Source organism: Gymnoscopelus braueri (assembly GCF_963280865.1).
Source record: "Gymnoscopelus braueri genome assembly, chromosome: 22".
NCBI lineage: Eukaryota > Metazoa > Chordata > Actinopteri > Myctophiformes > Myctophidae > Gymnoscopelus > Gymnoscopelus braueri.
The window spans coordinates 24,442,911-24,461,458 of NC_137624.1; the positions used below are offsets into that span (position 1 = coordinate 24,442,911).

General features: G+C 40.9%; 1 protein-coding gene across 1 annotated transcript in view; it reads right to left on the reverse strand.

The window, feature by feature from the left end:
* pax8 (paired box 8) overlaps positions 1 to 12,629 on the reverse strand; it is a gene marked incomplete at both ends in the record, with an annotated part of 13,174 nt that extends 545 nt beyond the window's left edge. The window contains 9 exons of the mRNA XM_080420251.1: positions 2,014 to 2,112; positions 3,283 to 3,522; positions 4,389 to 4,509; positions 5,165 to 5,343; positions 6,596 to 6,721; positions 6,945 to 7,018; positions 7,447 to 7,644; positions 8,355 to 8,520; positions 12,608 to 12,629. Coding sequence (XP_080276377.1) covers positions 2,014 to 2,112; positions 3,283 to 3,522; positions 4,389 to 4,509; positions 5,165 to 5,343; positions 6,596 to 6,721; positions 6,945 to 7,018; positions 7,447 to 7,644; positions 8,355 to 8,520; positions 12,608 to 12,629 — 1,225 coding nt within the window. The remainder of the gene's footprint in view (positions 1 to 2,013; positions 2,113 to 3,282; positions 3,523 to 4,388; positions 4,510 to 5,164; positions 5,344 to 6,595; positions 6,722 to 6,944; positions 7,019 to 7,446; positions 7,645 to 8,354; positions 8,521 to 12,607) is intronic.
* Positions 12,630 to 18,548: the final 5,919 nt, after the last annotated feature.

The following is an 18,548-nucleotide window of genomic DNA, read 5'->3' on the forward strand; positions in this document are numbered from 1 at the left end:
GCTTGATCTTTGAAAGACCCCTCTTGTTTAGTCCCAAAGTGAGGCTTTTCACTGGAAATTCAGCCAGAAACATTTTCAAGACATAAACTTAAACAAAATCATATTTGTATACATGTCCATAAGGGTTGGAATGCCCGAACATCTATTTGAGTTATCTTTACCTTATTTGCCATTGTTCTCTGAGCCAGAACTGAGTTATTGTGCTATCATTGCGAGCTGGTGTGTGTCTACATGCTGTACTCAAAACTAAACTGGATAGGCTGCATGAATAGGAGCAAGTACTATGTGCAGGAGGTTATTTGCATGCAGATGCGAGGAGACTTAATCAATTGACTACACTTTAAAAAATATGTTTTTATTTTAAAATAAAAATCTTCTCTCTCACACTTATTCCTGTGTGCAGTGATTACCCTTTCTTGTGCCAATGGTGGCACCTGTGCCTACCGCTGCTTTGTTGTACTGTAAGTCAAATAGCTCAAATAACCAGCTTGCTGATCTGCTATTTTGCCGAACGTTCGCATATTTTCACGGAATGCTCACCTATTTTTGCCAAATGTTCGCCTATTATAAAATGCCCAGAATAGGGACGCTTAGCTCTGGTCCATGTCATCAGCAAATTCGCTAACGCTATGGACCAGAGCTAAGGGACGCGCTAGGGTTCATGTGGTTAAGACAATGCCATTGTCCAAGAGCTCTTTAGCGTTCCTAGGTTTGTTTGTCTGTACGCCAGCATCTGCTCAGTTTAAGCTCATAACTCAGTGACAGTTAGAGCAGCCTGTAAACCATTAATCTACGGTGCAGGTGGATGGCTGGGGGTGAAATCCCTCGGCCCAATGGTGCGTGTATGTGGCTAGCCGCCATGTCCTCTGTTCAGCACTTAGCTCCTCCTATCATCCGGCTTTCACTCCTTCAAAATGTCTTCCAACTCTCCTTTCCTCTCCATGCCACACTTCCTGTATTAGCTTTTCATGCTCAATCTTTATTTCTTCTTATTTTTTTTTATATTCCATATCCAATTGGTAATTATGTTGGCTGGATTGAATCCATGGGCTCTGCCTGCCTGACTCCCTCCTTCCTGTGAGTAATTGTGTATGAACGCTTCCTCACGGCGAGCCCACCAGAAAAATAATAAATCAGACCCTCTCATTTCGCGCTTCGAAGGACAGACTTCATATAAAAGCGGCACACCGCACCCTACATACACAGTCATAGTGACACAGGCACACATGTAAATGCACACAGGTGCACACATGGGGCACATATACACACCAAACTCCTCTCTTCATACCCAGACCCACTGTGCCACCCTTAACGCCCCCCCCCCCTCCTCCCCCAAACCAATACCCATCCCATGCCCCCACCTCCTTCTCATGGGCCCCCCGGTTCCCATGGCAATGTGTGGTCAGAGGGCTCTGCGTGGGGGTGCAGGCAGCTAGGCGGAACCCTCAGCCTGTTCCCTATACCCCCTGGGCCCAGGAGCACGCTCGCGCACACACACACACACACACACACACACACACACACACACACACACACACACACACACACACACACACCCGTTTCGCCAGCATAGCCAGGCAACTCATTAACCCACTCAGTCTCCCTGTTAATCTGCAAGCCTCCCTCCCAGCCGCTCTCCTTCTCTCTTTCGATTTCTTACTCTCTTCATCTCTTTAAATTCTTCCTCATTCCATTGTGTACGGCTCTTTTATTTTAGGATTAGTTTTTGCTTGATGGACTTCATTCATTGATCTCCATTCAACGCAACACATTGTTCTATGTACTGTATGTCTGTGCATTATTAGAAGTTGTCAGTTGTCCACACGGAATATTCAATTTCACATTTCCTCAAGGGCAAAACAAAGTGGAATTATATTTGGGTGAAAACAAGCTAAGAAACTTAACCAGCATTTAAATAAGAATCAAGCATGTGCATGTGTGTGTGCGTGTGCGTGCGTGTGAGTGTGTTTGTGTCTAAGCATCTATACTTGTGCTTGTGTCAGTGTATTTTACCTGCTACCATGCCAGTGATTGCAGAGGAGGTGTAACTAGGCTGGCCAGAGGGGATGTGAGGTGGGTAGCCTGGCAGAGTGGAGCTCACCATGTCACGACCTAAAAACACACACACACACACACACACACACACACACACACACACACACACACACACACACACACACACACACACACACACACACACACACACACACACACACACACACACACACGTTCAACTTTGACATTTGCCAGTGAAGAAGTCAAGTCTGATTTTAAGTCTTCAAAATGACTCAAAAACTATTGGCTAGAAAATGTAAACATATCAAACCTTTAGTGTTAAAGCTACAACCACTGCAGTTGTGTTAGTTATATTGTAATATATATTGTAATATTATTGTAACCAAGAATACGAAAGGAATGCTCGCACACGACCATAACAAAAGGAATGTTTTTTAACAGAAACATGTATCTCCACCTTTACACCTTTTCTTTTGGTAGCACTTATTGATTTATTCACTGGATCATCATTAAAACATAATAATCTGCCAAGTGCCAAACATCTGTGGACATTGACATTCCTTTTGTTGTGTTAGAGTGTGAGCATTCCTTTTGTTTTCTTGATCATTTTGTTTGGCTTACGGACCTGACTGAAAACCCGTTTTTTGGACAATTCAACAAGAGCACAAACGTTAATAATCTTGTAACTACCATACAGATTGGTCAAAATAAAGTTTTGTTTATTTATGGATTGCAGCTTTAACCACTTAAACCCTATATACACTATATACATTGTACGAGGAATAACGACAATAGCTGATCTACAAGCCCACAACTTCAACACATTGAAGCAAGATATGCTATTTTTGAGAAAGAAAAAATATGTATGTTTGAAAAACATATACATATAATGGCACGCCCAACATAGGGACGCCAGGTTGAAATTGATTAAAATAAGCTTTCAGAAATTCCCTTAAGAGCAAATACATAATGGTGGTTCTGTGGACTGTGATGTTTTTATGAAAGTGAATGGAGGGGTGAATTAACATTAACAATAGCACTATATATATATATATATATATATATATATATATATATATATATGCTCCCAGGGCAGCAGAGGCGTACCAAGGAAGCAGCTGAGAGCCCCCCAGCGCCTGGACTGTGGCTTTGACCATCACCACTATCCCCTAGATAGTGTATATATATATATATATATATATATATATATATATATATATATATATATATATATCAGTAAATGAATGAAATGGATGTTTCTATTACCTGCAATGAATGACTGGCTGCTGAACTGGCCATACACAGGTGTATGATGGGAGAATGAGTTGAAGGCATGAGGGAAATGGCTGGAGCCGTTGCAGGTGCTACTGACAGAGACAGGACTCTGTAATGCCTGCAACTCCGCAAAGGCCAAGTGGGAGGCAGCCATGTTTGGGGAGGGGCTTGTGCTGGTCACTTCCGGAGACATTTCCTGTTTCAGACAAAGTGGTAGGGGCTGTAGGTGGTCTGGGGGTGGCACAGGCAATGGGTGGTGACACAAGGACGGGGGATGGAAAAGAAATGGGATAACTGATATGAATGAATGTAACTACAAACACAAAAGAACAAAAAATGACTTGAGACTGAAATTAATAAAACAAAAATGAAGGGTGGTTCTATATGGTTGTATATTTGTTTCAGTGTGCTTTGAACAAGCGGTTGAGGATAGACCAGACATAATGTACGTCCTCCACATCTGTTAAAACTGCATTTGGAGGATGCTGTGGGCATCTTGTGGTAATAAGGCTAATTAATTATACAACACGAGAGCATGCAGAACAAGCTGATGAAGCCTATGCAGTGTGTTGAACAAACATCAATTTTCTGATAGTTTCCTTGAAGCCACTAACATAATGACATTGATGTCTGGCTTAAAACGACATTTACATAATGTTAATCATGTCAAATTTCCTGTCACTGTTGCAAAAACATTGTTCTACGCGGACGTTGCTGATGAAACGACTCTGCACATTGGACTTGACCTTGGGGTCAAAAGGTAGCATTTAGCATTAACCAACACCAGCGTCCCTGTGTAGAGGGCCAAGCAAGAGTTTTATTGCAGCATGTTTGTCTGTCTATCTATCCATCCATCCATCCATCCTACCACCCACCTACTGTATCTACCTACCTATACCTATCTTACCTATCTGTTCTGGGGTGAACATTCTGCGAAAATAGCTGGTATACAAGCTCATTGTGAGCTTATAGATCGTTTATTTTTGGCAAAGAGATTTGGTGAAGAAGGAAAAAAGGACCGAGCCTAGTGTAGAACCCTGGGGGGGGGGGTATCCAGTCAATGAAGTATGCAGGATGTAAGTGGTTAAGAGTCTTACCAGCCACCATGGTGTAGCCCTGGTGTGCTGAGAGATTCCGACCAATGGCTGAGTTTGATGCTGACAGGCCAGTCTTGGTCTCTTCTAGGTTGCCGTTGATGAGGGATAGAGGGTACAAAGTCTGGGGACAATGCAAAGGGATTAGCTATTTGTAGATCAAGTGTCCGTTCGTTCGTGTGTGTGTGTGTGTGTGTGTGTGTGTGTGTGTGTGTGTGTGTGTGTGTGTGTGTGTGTGTGTGTGTGTGTGTGTGTGTGTGTGTGTGTGTGTGTGTGTGTGTGTGTGCGTGTGCGTGCGTGCGTGAGTGCAAATGGTGTGCACGTATATACAGTATAGAACAAGAAAACACTATTAAAGGACTGTACCCATTAACAAGCATATCATTCTCTGAGCTATGCTTAGCCTGATTGAAGCAGAAGTTGACAAGAGGGCCAGCTCTGATGCTGCAACTTTGGCCCACACCCGGAAGACGCAAGTTCATGGCTCGACCAATGGGCTCGATGCACTGGTTTGCCCATGGAGGTAGTTTGTGAACTAGGACGCATAGAGGATGCTAATGCGCATGCTCTGTTGACATGGGTGGGGACTTTCTGTGCCCTCTCCAGTTCTTATATGGACCACCCTGAACGTTGGAATGTGACGCTAGAAGGGTAACCAGTGCGTTGACCCAGTAACGCCATGGGGTCCTGACCAAGCGTCAGTATTTGATGAGTTGGGAGTGAGAATGTGTTGCGGTATTGTGAATCTACTCTTTCGCTGGGCTGTGTACTGGTCTTACTTGCTCTGTCTTGCTGCTGGAGGAGGCTGAGCTGAAAGACTCTGGGGGATAGTGGTGACGGTCAAAGCCACAGTCCAGGCGCTGGGGGGCAGAGGGAAAGTGATCCACTCTCAGCTGCTTCCTTGGTACGCCTCCGCTGCCCTGGGAGTCAACGCTGTGTCGACAACTCTCCTGATCACCTGGGAAGAGAAGGGGAGGCCGGGACAAGGAGGGATGTGGAAAGAGAGGAGGAGAGACCGAATTAAAGAGTGACATGGATTATTACATGAAAGATTAGATTGAAATTGCAAGTGAAATTGCAAGTAATTAGAAATTAGAAATAGTTCCATTTGTAAGTGTAAATCGCTGCTGACAGCACATGCTCTACATGGGTGTGCTTTAGAATCTTTTTTATTCTAAAGATATACCTGCGAGAGAACATCATGTGGTGAAATTGCAATATGGCATATATTTGGAAACAACCTGTGACAATATAAAACCCATCAAGAATAGCAACGCTTGTAAATAATCAGCATTATTTTGCCTTTGCTAGATCGATTCACTCCTTATTACTTGAGGACGACTCCCCGGCCTAGACCACTGGCTTTCAAAGTGGTCTCTGGGGACCCCCAGGGGTCCTCCAGGGGGTTCCAGTCGGTCCCCAACTAAAAGACCCAAAGGGACTGGGGGACCCTGTAGAAAGCCCCTTGTTGCGCACCTGTATACAATCATGATTTGTGCACCTGGATGCAATCATGAATGAGTCAGGGGGCACGTGGGAGCCCCCACCAGGAGGACGTAGAGCCTTCGTCCTACTCCTCCCACCCAACATTCCCTGCTGACAGGTGCCGCCCCAGCCTGTAGGAGGAGTACGTGCAATGACCAATATCACCCTCCCCGCCCGGTTTCCCTCCCCCGAACACGGGCCAATTGTGTTTGCATAGATGCCCGACATAGCCGGATGCGCCACGGTGGATTCGAACCCATAACCTCCATGGTGGTGGGCAGGGACTTTACCACTGCGCCACCCGAGCGCCCTATACTTGAGTGAAAAGTAGACAGAAGTTTCCTGATCCTCGACCAGACAAGAGTTGTTATTCTTTTTTCCATGAGTTTGTGCATGACGGAAAACAGTACCAAATGGCAGTCCGTGGCCTAATGCATATCAAACTGGGAACTGAAATGAAAAAGGCTGAGAATAGCTGCCCCTAGACCAGTGGTTCTCAAACGTTTTCATTTCAAGGACCCGCGTAACTCTGAGAGTGTATCCATTGGGTCCATTTGGTTCCATTTGTACACTCTCAGAGGTAAAAAACTGTAAGGGTCCATTTGGTACCCCCTCAAGGAACCCTGAGGGTCCCACTTTGAGAACCACTGCCCTAAACCATAAAAGATAGCTGTCTGTCACTGTGTGTGTCTGTAATGATTCATTCAGTGTTCATCTATACTTACTATCATCAAGGCTCCTCTTGCCATCAGCGTTGGCCTGTGGGATACCCAGCAGCCCACTAATGGAGTAAGTAGAGCCTAATGAGTCTGACTGTGGTGACTCTGGAGGGGTCACTGCTGAACTGGGGACTTAAGAGGGACAAAGAGACATACAGAAAAGAGGGTAAATATCACCATTATTATACCAATGTTTGTTGTAGCCATTAGGGCTCATGCCTAATCTTGTGAAATATTGAGTATACTTGATCTCTGAGCTTAATCCCTCATCACATGACTACAATGTGTTGATGTATCATGTATGTTTATATTATGATATAGATGGATGTGTGTGTTGGGGTGGAGTGAGACTTACTGAGCGTGTGTGGACTTAGGCCTTTGCTGTCCATCGGTAAATTGAATGGCTGCTGGACCTTCGTTCGAATGATTCTGGATCCAAATAAAACAATTAAAGTGTAATGTTCAGTAGGGGAGATTGCTATATGCAAAACAATTGGTTAGTATGGTCCTCCACTTCATAAGAATTAAACTCCATCCAGCATTATGAGACTGCTGAACCACAGAGGCACATGTATACATTTCATATTATTTTATTCGCTAAAACTATCTTGGAGATTATAATGCTCTGACAGTCAGTTGTACATACTTTTGTCCCATATTTTAGAAAATTACAATCTCGCTTTGAACCCCAATGTTACTGCATCTGCCGCACAGTAAAATCCTTCAGTGTTAATCTATCCATTTCTAATTCTTTCTGAGCATACACGAACAAATGAAACGCTAAGGATTATACTGTGCAAGCTGCATCTGGAGGATTCTATTGTGCAAGTTGCATGGGGTGGGATTATCTTTGTTACCTGTTGATGGAGCTGACACTCGGTACAGTGTCACTGTCACAGACTCCTTCTGCCAGCAATCGATCCCTAATCTCCCAGGCGAACATGGTGGGGTTCTGCCTCTTGTACTCTGCTATCTTTTCCACCACCTTTGGGGTGGCCACCTTGGGCTTGGAGCCCCCGATCACTCCAGGCTTGATGCTGCCTGTCTCATAGTAGCTGTGGGGATGAATGCAAGGTAGGAAGGGGTTCAGTGAGTTTGCCAACAAATTCAAAGAAAGCCATTGTACATCTCTGCAAACCACGGATACATTGAATATCGACATTTCAAGGCAGGCATGCCATCAGAAGTGGACTTGAGCCCCATGAGGTGTGCAGAGCAACGCGCCAGCCGAGCGAGTATACCCATGTCGAGCGATTGCTTGTGCCGAGCGGCGTAATAGCTGCTCTGACGACTCTGTGGCGTTCAAGTTGCATACCGACAGGATGGGACAATATGATCTACTTCGATGCTTGACTTATAAATAGGATTGTCTCGACATGGGCCGCAAGTCTCAGCTTCCCATGTTGCAGAAACACGGGCTCAGTGCTGTTCGAGTTGCATACATTTGCATACCGGCAGAGTATAGTAAAATCATCACGTCCTCGTCAACATCTGACGTGACGGGTATCCCATTGGGTCAGAAGTCTGACGCATGGTCTGACGCATTGGTCAAATGCCTGTTGTCCTAAAAGTTCCCTTCAGTGTGCAAAGAATGTACTGGAAGGCCATAAGTAGTATCCTATCCACGGTAAAATCTCTCTCAGTGTTAATAACACTGAGAAAGTGTGGAAAAATACGGGTAAATGTTTATACTCTCAAGGGTTAAATTAACACTGAGAGTTTTGCTGTGTACGAGTAAGTTACGAAAGGTGCGTGTTGTCCTTACCGTCCCAGGATCTTGCTGACACAGCCATGACTGACTCGGAGCTGACGAGAGATGTCACAGGGCCGAACGCCCTGGTGGGCCATGTCCACGATGCGCTGCCGGATCACCTCCGGAAGTGGTCGTCCATTCACAAACATTCCACCTAGTTGGTTAAGACCCCCATGACCTGGGGGAGATAGGGGGATGAACACACATAAATGTCATGGAACCTGAGCCCCTGCCCCTGCATCTACCACACACGCACGCACACACGCGCACACACACACACACACACACACGCACACCGCACACATGTGCATGTTGGCAGTTGGTTAGCATGCACAGAACCCACACAGATGTGCATGCACGCATACTAACACATATGCAACATTCACACCCCCCCCACTCACCCATGCACATGAACACGCACGTACGTACACACGTACGCACACGTGCGCGCATTTCTCTCTTTCTCACTTTCTCTCTCACACACACACACACACACACACACACACACACACACACACACACACACACACACACACACACACACACACACACACACACACTTAAACGGTTTATTATCCATGTGATAAATATAACTTTTGCTTACTGATTAACAGTTGATGTTGTAGCACTGATAGGACAAAATAAATTGAAATTAATATTTATGCTACAAAGTATATAACTATATCAAGTCATTGAGGAATATGAAACATTTTATAACAAGAAACCAGTTTGAATCTTCCACAAGAATCTGCATTAAGAATCTCCAGTATGAAGAACATTCACAACCTATAATTATGTCCTTAAATTTTATTATGTGTACCCCATACTGATACCACCTCTAAGAATTAAATGAATATAGTTTTCTAAAAAAGAGACTGTAAGTAAATAAGAAAATTACCTCGAGACACAGGCTAAAAGTAACACGAATAACCTGAAAGTCGATCTACAATCGCAACGGCCAGTAAGAAGAAAAAAGTCATGTTTTTCATACAGTAAAACGTGTTATTTTATCCATTTATAACTCTCAGAGTTACATCTGGTTACATTCAGAGTTAAGATGTTATAGGCTACTGTGTAAGTATTTTTCTTTGTTTAAAACAGAGATAAAAGTAGGCAACTGACCAAATAAGTGGGATCTAGCTAGAATTTTGACAGCCTTTGGTGTAGACAGGTCAGAGCAACTCCTCCACATCCTTGGATGGATGCCCCCCTCAGTCCTGGGACTGTCCTATTGAACACAGAGGGTTTCCTCGCATGAGAGTTCATCATTGTTTGTCTGGGTCCAAGCTTTAAAATGCGGTTGATAATTACGCTTTAGCATTTGAATGGTCAGCGGCATGAAGCAGAGCAATATGTTAGTCCTTTGCTATATTGTTCATTTGTGCACAAGATGTTTTGAAAGGGAAAAAGATGCAGATAAAGTCATATTTATTCTGTAGATATGCCTAGTATTATACAAAATTCTCAAAATGTTTAATTTGAGTGGGATAATTTATAATTAGGTATATTGTTTTTATTCTATCCAGGCTATAGATGTGTTTGGTAAAATATTTAATATTCTCACAGGGTGGTGTTCAAAATATATGAGTTGCATTTAAATAGCCTATTGAAAGCTACAACGTCTATTTTTCGTAGCATGTCATAGACCAAGTTGGACAGCCCTAGATTAATATCAGTATATATAACACGATAAATATCGACTTTTCCATGTAAACATATTGCAGCCAAGTATAGGCTAGTCCAGTGGTTCCCAAACTTTTTAGCTCAAGACCCAAAAGAGAAATTAGATGCCTGCTGGGACCCAAACTAGAGAAAATAGCAGATCTACAAACTCACAACGCATCGCTTCCTGCCCATTGTGAGCTTGTAGATCTGCTATTTTCACTACTTCTTTAAAGTGTTTTTTAATGGAATTTCTTTAGAATTTCTTTTGAAATCTATGAAGTTCTTTTGAAAAATATTTGATTTTATGTATTTTTTCTGAAAATATATATATTTTATATAATCTTTTTAAATCGTTTAAAAAAATGTAATAAATAAAAAAAGGGGATATTTACTCGTGACCAATAAAAACTTGGGACCCATCAGTGTGGCTATAGCCTATGGGCTACAGCTGCGAGCCTGCGACCAGGTCGTCGCATGCATCTTGTCACTGGCCGCCTGTACCTCTTCTGACTATATGGACTGCATCAGTGACTCTGTAAGAAGAATACCATTGCTTTTAATTTAACCTTTTGAGTCCCTCGCTTCCCCCTCGCTCCTTTCTTTAGCCCTTATTTCCCAGCTTTCATTTCCACATCAAACGGCAGCCGGTCCGAGCCGGGCCGGGCCAGGCTGGGAGGGGGGAGGGGGGGTGCACCCAGCGCTATTAACGCTGCTAGCGGAGTGTGTCAAAAAATCTCCCCGCCAAGCTTCATCAACCTGCAGGATATTAAAGTGGAGTCAAAGCCCATGGGGAATAACGCACGCACACGTGCACTATGTACGCGCGCGCGTAAAAAAAAGGCAGCTCAAGAGCGCAGACACGCACGCATACACACACGCAGACAGAGAGAGAGAGAGAGAGAGAGAGAGAGAGCGAGAGAGAGAGAGCGAGAGAGAGAGAGAGAGAGAGAGAGAGAGAGAGAGAGAGAGAGAGAGAGAGAGAGAGAGAGAGAGAGAGAGAGAGAGAGAGCGATAGAGAGAATAAAAAACAACCAGACTAATTGTTTTCTAGCCTGCTTTTAGAAGTCTGTTCATTCATAAACAGATCAAATAGGGAAACGGGTTTCCTGATTCGTTAAAAAATAATCTAGTATCCCGAATTACTGTGCTGTTGATATTGCGATTAAATTAACTAAAGGCCTTTCCCTTCAACTCAGTAAAAAATGTGCTATATTGTTCTTCTTGGTTTCACCCAAGATTTTTTTTTTAAAAGTTTGTCTTGTTGATGTTGTGGTGAACAGCCCCCCATGTCTTATGGCATTAGGCCTATACCTCACAATAATGGCAATAGCAAAAAAATAACAATTAATTTTAATATCTTCTCTCAAATTTGGGCCTATATAGCCGATAGCATTCTTGTTGCTTTTCTTCCAGTAAAACGTGGTTGTCCATTTATTACATATAGCCAGTGTGGATAGTGTCAGTGTGTAGGAAGCCTACTAGATATAAGCGTCCATATGAACACGCTCAGAGAAAATGACGAGGCTGAGGTGTCGTGGTGGAGTCATAATTTATGCCGCCGGGTTGACGGTATGAAACATAAACAAGCCCCCCCACCACCAACCACCACTCCATCACTGATGCAATTGAAGCGCTAATGACCACTGATGACCCCAACATTTATCTGACAGTCAAAGCAATTAACTTCAAAACCTACACAACGGATATAGGCCTACCCTACAAGTTATTTTGTTGCAAAAGTGCAGATTTTAATTTAAAAATATCATACTAACAAAAGTACACAAAATATATCTATAGGCTACTAATGCTATTTTATTGTAGGCCTGTGAGATAGTGTTTTAGGAAACATTTAGGCAAATACTTCCATTTTGATGGACCTGAGGTCAGTGCATATTTTTACATTACAGGCCATATTTTTTTTTTCTCGAGCTAATGGGGAAGTGATAAATTAAAAATTAGAATACACTGCCTGCATTTTATAATAGTGTTTTCTAACAGACGCTTTTATATAAAAGGGTTACATGAGTTTTATAACTGCTAGCAATATAAATCATTCACATAGCTCGATGAAAACGTAGGATTATTACAGACAACGCCTTGCTTGTTGACTAAAGTTGGCAATTTAAAAAAGGAAACCGATTTGTTGGCTCACGATGTCCGATTTCAATGATTAGCCTATGACTAATTTAGTCTAATTTAGTCCGCTGTCCGCTTATGTTTCAATTTTTCACAGGCCAGAGAAGAGTATAGGCCAGGGGTCTTCAACGTTTTTCAGACCAAGGACCCCCTTAGCTGAGAGACAGATGAAGCAGGGACCCCCCACTACATATTGTATACAATTGTGTTGTAGATTACACTTTTTCATAGATTTCACATACGTTGGATTCATGTTAATGTATATATTTTTTTTTTACATTTAACCACTTAAACCGTCAATACTTATAGTTAACTTTAACTCTGTACTTTGTTTTTTCCCCCCTCAAAAAATCCTATCAAACAAAGATTTGGCGGGCCCCTGTCTCTGATGACCCTATGGGTCCCGGACTCCCTGTTGAAGACCCCTGGTATATAGGCTACATGATCAGTTATTGTTTACTTACCTCGTCCCGTATAACTGGACATGGTCCTTGGTCTCCTGGCCAAATGTAATGCTGTCCAAGTTTGTCCAACTTAACAAGGCGTTTTTAGTCCACGTGTTGCCTTTTCTGGCATGAGTGTGCACCACCACTTCAAATTACTGCAAAAGTATATATTGTTGTTACATTGTTAATTGAGATAGGTATTGAGATAGATCGATTGATAAATTGATAGCCTATTGTAGCCTATATGCTTCGTTTGATGTATGTTGTGTGCCTGCATGCACAGCTATCCTCAGACTTGAGATATTAAGACTAGACAGAAAATAATTAGATAAGATTAATAAGAACCTGTGGCCTCTTCACACCTCTGTATCTGTCTCATGTATTAGTCTATGCAACATGTCATATATTATTCAACGTATTTGTAAAGGTATCTCAACCTGTAATTTTAGATAGCATGTTTGTCTGGTCAGTAGATTCTGTGTTTCATCTTGGCCTGTTAAAACAAAATATATAGCCTACTATACTATTTGACTATATTTGGATTCACTATATTTTTTTAATCTGCCACTATTCACTGCATGATGTTATACTGGAATCGAGAAAGTACTTGATTTGAAAACTACAAGATAGATAGATGGATAGAGATAGATAGATAGATAGATAGATAGATAGATAGATAGATAGATAGATAGATAGATAGATAGATAGATTACTTTACTTTACAAAGAGGAAGATCAATCACTGACTGCAGTTATCAGCTTACTGTGTCAACTCACAGATATTGCCAAACAGTTGCTAACACTGAAATAATAACTATTTTCATTTAACATTTGTTTGTAAACTGTGGTCAAGATTTATATGTTTTGTTTTTAGTTTTTTAAGTCCATGGAGTAATACATTTGGATCAATGAATACAACTTTAAATCAATGAATTAATTAACTGCACACTGTTCTGTCAAAGATTTGCTGAATTTGCAAGATTAGATATTACACGTCTTGTTTAGCATCAACGTCTGTCTGACATCGTTCCCCATATGTAAAGTTACAGTGTTCAATATAGCTTGATTAAAAGTCCACACTACCAAGACCAGGGGCATATAGATAAAAAAGGAAAGACCAAATCCCACAAACAAGCTGCTATATATAAGTATTTTTCAGACCAAAAGAAGGACATTACTCCCGAATAGGCATATGATATGACCCACCCACTGAACACTGTTTTTCTTCAAACATTTCTGGGGTTTAATCTGTTGATTTCGTTAAATTATCAGCAAATTGATGTGATTTGAAATATGAAGAAAAACAAACACAGTGCTTAACCACACCATAACATAGCACGGAATAAGGATACATAGTGCTTTAATAATAAGATGGCCTAAACGGTCTATTGTCTACTCTAGGCTGGCCTCAACTCAACTTTTACAGACTTTGGTCTGGTTAAGATATAAAAAATGTAGCTCTAATCAATGTATCTCAGATTCCATATATTGTTAAATATTCACACATTTTTGTAAATATTAAATCATTACAAATAGTAGTGTGCAATTAACATTTTAAATGTCACTTGTTTGAATTTTCTGACAATTAGACTGAATGAAGTTCGACAACATCACAAGTGTAACTTTGCATCAGTTTTTTAAGTCCATGGAGTAATACATTTAGATCAATGTATACTCACTAAGTTTGCAAGTTAAAACTTGAAATCATATCACATCACAAGTGTAACTTTGCATCAGTTTACAATTTTAAATCATACTCTGCTCTATGTTCTTGTTCTTGTTTAAACAATCATATAGCCTACCTTTAGAGATATTGTCTTGAAATAAAAAGTTATCAGAATAATCGGGGCATACGGGACTAGAGTTTTTTCAATTAATAATAATAATAATAATTTAGAACTCGTAAATGAGTAGGCTTTACGAGTCCGCTAGTTAAGATAATACTGTCTGTAGCCTACAATAGCCTACACTCTGAAATTACACACTCAACTAAACAGCTCAATGAAATTCTATAATCAATGCAACAGTTACCAGAAGCAACTTTAACTTGGCCTATTAATTATACAGTCCTTTTGGCGTTGTTGTTATAGCTTCTGAAAAGTTGTCCCTCAGTGATGCCGACCTACCTGTTTTAAAAGTTAGAAGTAGTGCATACATATACGGAATATTATTCTGTTTTGTTTTCATTTTTGCTGTTATTTCAAGTGAGCATGTGCTATTAAATGATTATATGGTGTCATAGTTTTCGTATTGGACACAGGCACCCCTGCGAAAGAGGTGATCACGGGTGATAATAGGTCGACTGATGTTTAAAAATGATTTTGCTTCTCATATATTTTGACATTCCTTCATGTGGAATACTTCTCAAAGGCCTATAGCCTAATCTCCAAGCCACGCAATGCTTTGGAATAGGAACATAAAGAAAAATTGGATTCTAAAAGTCAATTGTCAGTCTCAAGTTAGTCTCAATGCCACGTGTTTAATTAGACTATCCTGTTCAATATTAGGCAACTCATCATCTGTAGCCTAAACGAACTATCCCAAGCACTTGCAAGACGTTTACATTATAGGATATTGGATTTTAGTTTGGACCAAAATTCACCTTTTCCTCAGCAAAAGAATACGGTGAATCAATGTGACTGACTGGTATTGTTTTAATCTGGAAACAACTCAGTCTAATTAATATATATATATATATTTAATATCCCCATATGCTCTGCCAGCTTATTTCAAAGCAAAAACAATTTACATTGACCAACGTGTTACTGGTATTATAGGCCTATATTGTCTCATACGTGTGCAGAATGACCTTCGGTTTTAGCCTATATACTCTTTCTTTGCTGTCAGATTTTTAGAAATCACTATATAAGTTGAAATAACGGGAGTCGGTCGAAGTGCTCTTGCAATTTCGCTCGCAATGCATGAACAGATTCCCCGTTTAGTTTCTAACTAAATCGTACACATTTCTCATGCTATACACGCAACAACACTAAATATGCTATTATATATTGGGGATAAAAATACCTTTGCTGTGTAGCAACATTTCCTGGAAAACAATTATTTTTTACAAATAATAATAATAAATAAAAATACAACAACAAATAGGCTATTATATATTGGGCATACAAAATACCTTTGCTGTGAAGCTAAATTTCCGAAGCAGGTCCTCCTAGTATTATCCAAATAGAGTGAAGTTGGAGATCTGATATAATCGCCTGGATTGCCGTGCAGGTCCAAGACGATCGAGGTGTTTTCAACACAAGCCTAAAGAGGAGACGGAGTCAGTCTATAGGAGGTTTTATTGAACTGAAGCACAGGCTGGAGAGACCAAAGGACGACGCGCCAAGACAATTGGACGAGAGATTTGGAGGAGGGCGGGAGGAGGGCGCGGGAAACGAAACGAGGGATGAGATACAGCGTTGCCAGATTTTACGAGAGAAATAAGCAACCAGGTCTATGAAAACAAGCCCAAAAGAACCGAATATATAGGCCACTGGCCAGTGGCCGCATGACACAAATCTGGTACTGGAGTACCCTGGCACAAAACATTTTCAGATGGGGGTTAGGGGACAATTTGGACAAATACATTAATTTGGGGGTCCGTCCATGACATGAAAATATTTGAGAACCTCTGCCCAAACAACAAGCCCAAATAAACAACTACACTTTAGAAACAAGCCCCCAAAACTGCAACCCGCAACTTTACTGTACATATCTTTCTTTCAAATGATGTTTTTTGCATATCATTGTATATTTGTTGTTTGTCTTAAAATGTCTTCTCGATTAATTGAATACATGACAGGACCTTAATGGAAACAAGCTCTGTGGGCTTATCTGGGTCTGGGACCTGGGTCATCCTTTTAGCATTCTTTTGTATAAATCTGTGCCACCGTGCCTTGTTTTTGCAAACTGTTAATAAAGTATTCAATCAATCAATCAATCAATCAATCAATCAAAAAAAATATATATATATATTATATATATTTAGAAGCAAACTTCACAGAAAAACAAACCCAAAGTCGCTTATAATAAGCAGACATGGCAACACTGATGAGGTGTGTCTTTCTGGAAAAGAGGGCGTTGCCTGTCCCAAAAGCCACATGCTTGACTGATTCTGTGTTTTGATGGCATTCCACCCACTGACTGGGCGAAACACCGCGACGTTTACGGAAACACTCGTCAAAGAGACGGCTTGTTTTCGTTCACCCCCAGCGACAGCTCCACTTTGATTAGATTGTGTACAAGTTTGTGTGACACTGTTTCCGAGGGTCTGTGGATGCAGGTTCATTTGGAGTGCACCGTTTTCACACGCAATTTGTTACGTGATTTGCTGCAATCCGTCAGTTATAGGCTTAGGCTATTCCCTGACAGGTAGCGTCGGCTATTTGAAAATAGCCGATCTACAAGCTCACAACGTGTAGCATCGCGAGCTTGTAGATCTGCTATTTTCAAAGAAAAGTCTTGAAGAAAATGTGAAAAATGTGTAATATTTTTTAAACATTTTAACAACTCAAATCTTGTATGGGGGTCCCTATAGGCATACACATATTTGCAGATGGGGGGGGGGGGTCTGCAGACAAATACATATTATTACAGGGACTGACCCCCATAGTTTGAGTTGAAAGAAGAGAAATCTTCATATAACAAAGTTTATGAATGTCATTTTAACTATATGACACTTGTTTTTATGAAAGAAAAAATAGAAGATAAACACAAACAGACATAGGCCTAATAGCTCTAACACAAGCCTAACCCAAATTAGTGAAAACGCAATTTAAATTTGTATTACTAAGTGAATTTTATCATTAAAATGTTATAGGACAAGTAGCCTATATACCATTAGTCATCAGTTGTTTCGTTTCAATTAGGATGGTCAATTATCATCCAATAGACCCGCTATGACACAAAGCTATAATAATCAATCTCTCTTCTGTTTATTCACTCTTAAAAGGGCTTTGTTTCACGTGGGACCAAATTGGACTGTCCTCCTCCTGACAGTCTAAGCCTTTATCCTGCAGGTCAGTCGCTGTTGTTCATTGTCTATCGACTATCGCACCCTTTAGCGTTTATGGACACATTGAAGTCACTGTATGTGACATTGAAGAGGGTGTAACATTTCAGCTTTCCCATAAGTTTCGTATTTATCCATTCTCATTTACCTATATCCATCAATAAAAAAACACAACAAACAAGTCTGGCCATATTTCTCCATTAAATTGCATATCTCTTTCAATTGTTTTCTCATATTAAGTGAAAGAAAACCACGTTTGGATCGAGTAATGCGTCTTATTTTTCGGTTCCTAAAAACAAAGCGAAAACTAAAACCCAACAGCAACAACCGAATAGTGACAGATGAATGCATTATATCACACTGATCCAACTCGTGAGCAGTACATCTTACTGTAACAGAATTCAGACAATCTAAATAGCCACTGACAACCACCCGACACACGGGTATTGATACGGGCCTATACTTTATCAATTATTCTGGTTTTTTTTCATAGAGGAACTTTACCCGCCTCAAAACCGATACATTCTTCCAATGATACCTGCGTAGGATGAGCCTGATCTGTAATAGAAATGCATAGGATATGCGTAGCCTACTATAGCCATGAAATGGAAAGCAAAGTAGCCAACATGCCCAACATGTGTAGGCTATATGCAACTTATCTTTGAGCTATTTTTGAAGATTGCGAAAATTTGAGTGACACAAACAATCAAAATTCAGCTGAAATAAACTTCGATGTTGTCATAAATCCATGATATTTTTTGTGCGTATTTCACACATTTCCAGGAGTTTTGCTTTTTAAATGTATTTATTTGAACAAAAAACTGACCACTCCCGGTGAAATCCATCTCAACAGGTTGCCAGTGTCCCCTCTAACAGTGTTAATGTTGTTCTCACAAGCTTGTAAAACAACAACAACAATTGCGCTCATTATTTATGGAACGTACGGTAT